Source organism: Protomyctophum bolini, assembly GCF_963924005.1.
Source record: "Protomyctophum bolini genome assembly, chromosome: 4".
Taxonomy (NCBI): domain Eukaryota; kingdom Metazoa; phylum Chordata; class Actinopteri; order Myctophiformes; family Myctophidae; genus Protomyctophum; species Protomyctophum bolini.
In genome coordinates, this window is record NC_137865.1 from 13,097,819 (window position 1) to 13,105,082 (window position 7,264).

Consider the following 7,264-nt stretch of genomic DNA (forward strand, 5'->3'; position numbering starts at 1 on the left):
AGATGTTAAACCACTGGGTGAGGTTTTTGTCAGAGATTATCCCTCCCTTACAATGCTTGTTTGGGCTTCAGTGTGTTGACATTAAGTCGTTGGACAATGGTGGTCCCTGCCCTCTTTGACTGCATAAAAACCCAAGACTGAGACCATTCTAGTCACCGACCTCTCCAGCCAAGGATCCTCTTCCAGCTTCACCATCTCCAACTTGAAGGAACAACATCTTCATCCAAGGAAGGAACACCATTTGGACCATGGGTCTGAGTTCCTTCTCTGCCGTCCTGGCTGTAGTGCTGGGTCTCTCTGCAGCACTCAACACCACCCAGGGGACTCCCGGTACAGAAGACACCACGACACAAGAGCCAAGACATTCAGGCGTTACTTCGAGAATCCTAGAGGTGAACAAAGACATTAGCCACACGTTAAAGGAGGGAGATATTGCTGTTCCAAGGAAGAGGAACGCCATGAGGTGCTTTTCTGATGCTAACTCCTGCAAATGGCCAAAGTCCTTCAATGGGATGGTTGAGGTGCCATACGTCATCAGCAATTACTTCTATGATTCTGAAAAGGCTACGATCAGGGCAGCTTTGGAAAGCTTTCACATGAACACTTGTATTCAGTTTGTTCCTTACACTGGGCAGAGAGATTATCTCAACATTGGGAGTCTCAGAGGGTGCTCGTCTACTCTGGGTAGAAGTGGTGGAAAGCAGGACGTGTCTCTGTCCGTTCATGGCTGTGTTATCCAGGGCATCATACAGCATGAACTCCTTCATGCCCTGGGCTTCCAGCATGAACACACCAGGAGCGACAGAGATCAGCACATCAGGATCAACTGGGCGAACATTTCCTCATCCACTGCATACAACTTCCAGAGTTCCAACACCAACAACCTGGGCACCCCTTATGATTACAGCTCTGTCATGCATTATCCGAAGACTGCTTTCAGTAGAGTGTACGGAGCAGAGACCATTACTCCCATCCCAGACTCTACTGTGCAGATCGGACAGAGGAATTCCATGTCCGACATTGACATCATCAGGATCAACAGGTTTTATGGATGTAGCTTTATGGGTTGAGAAAATAAGCCTGTTATTTCTTAAGAGCCCTCATGAGTGTCAAAATATGATTATTCATAATTGTCATAATCAGTTTGTGAAAATTCCAATGAAAATTTCAATAAAAGTAAGTGGAAAATGTTAATCTGTTCTCTGAAATGATGATTATCTTTTGGGATGAATGAAAACAAAGTTACATGAGTATTATTTATTTACTATATAAATGAGAGGTGCTACAGACAGGGATCAATTCAAAATCTCAGCCAAAAGAAACGATACGTTCATCAGACTACATACAATAGACGTTTTTTCTTTTTTCGATGTTGTGGCCTCCTGGTGGCGCTATAATAAGCCAATGGGAAAAGGGTGCCATTGATTGATGATTTGAGGCATTTTGTTCCAAAAATGTGTTTTGCAAAAATCCACCTGTTGGTGACGCTATAACAGGCCAATGTGAAAAGGGTGGGATATATTCCTCAGCCTAGTAGGAACGTCTGTGAAAGATTTAACGTAAATTGCACGCTGCGTTCATCATGATTTGAGGATTTTTGTTCAAAACGGGGCCAATCCTGTAAACTTTGAAAGCCAATGTTAACCAATCAGGATGGAATATGAAATATCGGACAGATCTGTCTTGAGCACATAGCTATAGAGATACAAACGATTTGCAGGATCTTTGGACAAAATATGGAGGAGTAATATAAGAAAAATGTGTTTTACAAAAGTCTGCCTCCTGGTGGCACTATAACAGGCCGTTCTGGAAAATGTGGGACAGAGGTTCATCGTTGGCATCTAGGGAGTGTGTGTGAAAAGTTTGGCATCGACCGGGTTAACGGTGCCAGAGATTAGCTGTACACACACACACACACACACACACACACACACACACACACACACACACACACACATATTTGAAATGTTTATTTATGTCCACATAATGAGAAGTACAGGAATACCTTCTTACTGTACAAAGGACATAAACACTGCCAGTGCAGTTTGACAGTGGGAGAGCAGCCAGTTACAACATGCATGGACGGCAAAGCATTGTTACATACAGTACAGCTGACATGTAGGACACAGGGCAGCTTTATCATGGATAAAGGAAACAACGCCTCCTCCAAATTGAGCGGCTTCCTATAATGGCTGAAACTGAGCAATACCTCGCTAACTGCTTGGCTCTCCTTTTGGAAAGGCCGGCCATTTGTAAGCCCCTCACAACCAACTTATGCACATGCCCTAGGCTCCCCAAGCTCCCCAAGCCTTCGGCCTGGTGGAGACGATGACCAAAATAAATAAAGAATTGGTCACGTGTGTGCCTTCATGCATGCGCCTCTGTGTGTGCTGTATGTGGTACTCTGTTGGTGTATGAGCAAATTGTGCGTGTACTATTATGCCTGGCATGCTTGGTCTTGTTATAGCAGTCCAGAATACAGTACTTAGAGCTGTTTCCAACGTGTCGCTCTCTCTGATGAGTGTTACATCAGTGCCTGTTAACATTTATGATCTTCAGAATTAAGGCGCTAGAATGCCAAGCAGATGGCCAGATTTTACTCTGAAAAGCCCCGCCTTCCATTTCCCCCCAAAACCGGGAGGTGTAATGTTCCACTACCTCTACCATGTGTTTTTAGCATCATACGTAGGTGTTAAACAACATCACTGTTTCATCACGTCAGCCACACAACGGATTTAGGATTATGTTCTTTGCTGACACATCCTAATCATCTGTTGCGTTTCAATCTCTACAGATGCTTAGCACACATCTCAAACATAACGGGCCCAGGAAATTTATGCATTACTTTCATCAATGTTGCCTCAGAGGATTATTGCTTTGTGATGCCTCTCTGGCAGGACTTCATAAGTCAGACGGATAAATGATGAACCTGGTGAGAATGATGAAAGATAAATAGAGTCTAAAGTCATAGGAGGACATCATTTTTTAAATGCTGGTAAAAAAGGGTACTGTTCCTAAAGGATCACTTCACCACTTTTCAACCTATCTCCCTTTTGACTGATACATGTCCATTCAAACTCTAGACGGGCCTGCCCCAAAGTTAGTGCAGCTGCGCCCAGCAGCCAGCGAAAACTAGAGTTCTCAATAGGCCCGAAAATTAAGATCTGATCCTAGATCAGCAGGAGGTGTTCATTTAATTGTATTGTATTATTCTTTAGCAAGGTTCTGTACCGGCAAGGACTTTTATGTAGCAGCCTTGACTCGTGATTTGAATTGAAACTATGATGTTCATCACTTATGGGTAAAGGAAAAACATACTATTATTATTGTTATTGTCTATTACTATTATCACACATGTAGGCTACAGTATGTGAGCTGTACTTACTGCTGTACTAGTTATTTATCTTTTTACTAGGGACTTTAGGGCTTTATTAATAATGTAGATAATGGTGTTAATGCCAAAATGTATTTATTTACTTTGACATTTTTGGTTATTGCACTTTTGCAACTTTATGAATTACTGCTGAATTCATTCTCCATTGTATTCTTCCTGATTGTGTGCAGACTCTATTTTTTTTTTTACTTTGTCTTATTTCTGAAAACAAACTGAAAAAATGAAATAGCCTAAGCTTCCCTGCCCCCTAACAGCAAACACGAGCAGTGTAACAAATGGCACACACACGCACACTGAAGGCATAAGACACAGTTCAAAATTCTAAGCAGTCTTCCCATTGTGTGCTGCGCTCTCTCTTTCACAGATAAGTCTTTACTCTGCAATGTGGGGAGGATGGAGAGGAACATTCACTGCATTCATTTATTAATTATCTCAATTTAAGTGCTATTCTTTCAGCTCTGACATCTAGGGAAAGTGCTGAATGTTCAGGTATTTTATGTCTTTTTTCATCCTTTTCACAAATCATCTTTGTAGTATTCTCCCCAGACTTTGTTGTAAACTAATTAATTGTGAGATATTTTCAACGCAGTCCAGTCTATTGCATATTCGTATTACAGTGCAAATGGAAAGTTTTAGTTTTCCTCTGTCCACACACAATACTCCTCAATGAGAGAGCAACAATAGGAGTTTTGTTGTGCATACCTACATACCGTATATAAAAATAAACAACTGATAACTTGCCATTTATAGTAATATGACTATTATTCATATTCATATCCTTCAGTTAGTACTTGATCAAAGCACATTTGGCAGTGGCAGCCTTAAGTCTTATTGGGAATGACCCTACAAGCTTGACAGATCTTTCTTTCTCGCATTCTTCTTGGTTAAATTGTTTCAGTTCATCCAGGTGCGATGCGAAGCGTGACAGCATCGATATACGCAGCGATTTTCAGGTCTTTCAAGAAATGCTCTATTGGTTTTTGGCCCAGACTCTGGCAGACTTTCATAGAGTTTCCAAGCACTATGCTTCAGGTCGTTGTCTCTTTGAAACATTGTTTGCCCCCAGCCTCAGATCCTGAGCACTTTGGTAAAGGATTGCTGCAAAGGTTGGCCGGATGGTCAAGGCTCCAAGAATGCAGGTTTTGAGGGGCGCTAGACCCTCCAATGCATTGCTTTTGTAGATTATGTCATGTGACAGCCAAGACTATGGACTTTTTGGCCCAGGCCTGCCTAGCGGTCCGGGCACCTAGGCTGGTAATCCTGGTGGTAATGACAGTTGGTCGTGGGTTCGAGTCCTGATGACCTTTGCTGCCTGTCACCCCCCATTTCTCTCCCCATTTCCTATTACTCTACTGTCTACCTACTACTACCTATTGTTTAGAGCAAAGTTATGAAGTCTATGGACTTTAATGTTTATTAGGGCACTAAATGATAACGTAAGACGTCATGTGGCCATCTTGTGACCGTTTTATTTTATATGCAATAACTTACTGCATTCATATCTCGTGGAGGAGTCCTGAAGGATTTTTACAGTGTAGGTTAGAGGCAAAAATAATATTTAAGAAAGTCAAAAAAAGACACTTTAACAAACAAAGTAAGAAATTAAGGCTGACAATAAACTAAGAAAAACACAAGAACTTGAGATGCCCATCTGCCCAAAAAGGACAAACCATGTCTTCACAGTTCACACATGTCTTCAATGCAGTTAAAATGCATTCAATGTGAAATCACAACGTTTCGGTCTGTTTAGACGTTCATCAGGCTATATATTGTATTCATAAAGATAGCCTGATGAAGTGTGTGTGGGAGTTTTTGTTTTACTCTGATCATTCCCTACTAAATACTTATTTCGCCTCGCTTATTTCATATTTCATTTCATATTTATTTATTTCATTTCAGTTATGGTTTTACATGATTATATACATTTTATTTTGTACTTTTTCTTTTACATATTCCATACCATAAAAGAAAAGGAGCAGGAAGAAAATGCATCTTATTTATACCTGCCCCTATCATTAAAAAACCCATCTAATTGATGCTGCTACCAACCATACATTTTATATCACCATGATTACATCAAATAAAAAAGAAAGAAAAACAACAAAGACAAAAGAACATATAGAGCTCAACAAGAGAACAAACAAAACAACGCTGAGGGAACAAAAGGCCTACCTGGTGAGACCTACCCACAATTAGTAATTGGCATCATCATCAACTCAAATGAGGCTAACCATGGAACATATGTTATGCACAATTACTGTACAAAACTTCTGAGCAATCTTCAAATGCATTGGTAGGCATCAAATAATTCACAAAACAATTAGCCTACCATATAATTAGACAATACAGATTAGCCCACAACACAGGCTGCCAAACAGACACACCTCCAAGCTAGCTTCATGAGAGTCAATCATTGGAAGCAGCTGTGCAGTGTGCACTTCAATGTCCACTTTTTCCAGATGTTCTGAGCAGGGACACAGGACTGACTGTGAATGAACTTTGTGTGGCAATGAGCAACAGAGACCAGTGGAAGCAGCTTGTGTCGCAGATCTCGAGGGAACTTGAAGGATGATGATGATGAGGCCAAGTGTAGCTAATCAGATAATGGTACAGCAAAGTAATGGCTGCGCCCAGGGCACCCCTCTGAGGATTTGTCTATAGGCATGTGTTGCCCCCGTGACAATTGCTCTATATTTCTCTGAACCCATCTTTTCCGCTATCTTGACTAGTCCCGTCCCTGTCAGAGAAAAACATGCCCACAGCATGACGCTGCCACCACTGTGTTTGACTGTAGTAGGAATGGCATTAATGAGGTATTTCGGCAGGTGCCTGGTTTCCTGATCCGTACTTGCCGTTGCATGAAAGTTGTGGCCAAATATGTATTTGGCCACAATTTGTCATGATGTACTGTATCAACCATTATTTTCCTGCCCTCCCACCATTCCTGCAGTGACAGATGCTGCAGTTTCAGGACAACAACTGCAGTCTGACTACTGCATTTATTTTCTAGGACCCTAGTTGACACCATGTACATGCATTGGCAAGTCAGCCATTCTATTTCAAATTAGAATTTAGTGTTTAGCAGCACTAGTTGTGCCTTTTGTTTTGTCCAACACAATCAAGCACATCTGGACAAGTTACGTTTACATGCCAGTTGGTCCTAAACTACGGGCTGGACAAATGGCCAAATGAACCAAAGAAATATATAATTTGAGGGGTTTTCAACTGGTCCGTGAAGCTCGTAGCGTAGCTTGTAGATCTGCTATTTTTGAAGAATCGTGAAAATGTGTCGCAAATCTTTGAATATATCATCTTTCTGAGCGAACATTTTGAACTCAAATCTTTTTTGAATCAGCCTTTGCAGGTCTAAATAGGTTAAGTTGAAGGTATTACTTTAGTTTATTTTCATTTCGGAAAACCTTGACCACCGTTATTGATAGCCTATCTTGTGTAATTATGGGGACAGGACACTGGAATTAAAGACATATCAGTGGCAGTTTGACGAGACCTGAGCTTAAATTAAAAGAGTATGCTACTAGAATAAGAAGACAGAGAAGACATCATTAAATTCCACAGACTTATACCCATCTTATAGTGAGAAGGATGTTCCTGTGTCACAATCAGTTGAAAATCCTTTGATGTAGATTTGCAAGGATTTGCTGTCCAGCAGAACAATATCACTGATTGGACACAATTTACTATATAAGCTTTTGTGTTTCGACGTTCTAGAATAGGTGCTCTTGGGACTTCTGTTGATTTTTCAGAGCTATCTGATTCAAGGACATTCCACATCAGAGAGACACATTTTCATGCTGATTACAGTCAATTTAGCTTTAGGCTTTCATGTTTCATGCTTCATATCCAGAGATC

The 7,264-nt window shown here is 41.0% G+C and overlaps 1 protein-coding gene across 1 annotated transcript; it reads left to right on the forward strand.

The window, feature by feature from the left end:
- Positions 1-248: 248 nt before the first annotated feature.
- On the forward strand, positions 249-1,070 carry LOC308314439 (hatching enzyme 1.2-like; the record flags this gene model as incomplete). The annotated part of the gene is made up of 1 exon (XM_080762070.1): positions 249-1,070. The coding sequence occupies one exon, from the start codon at positions 249-251 to the stop codon at positions 1,068-1,070; it is 822 nt and encodes a 273-aa protein (XP_080618196.1).
- Positions 1,071-7,264: the final 6,194 nt, after the last annotated feature.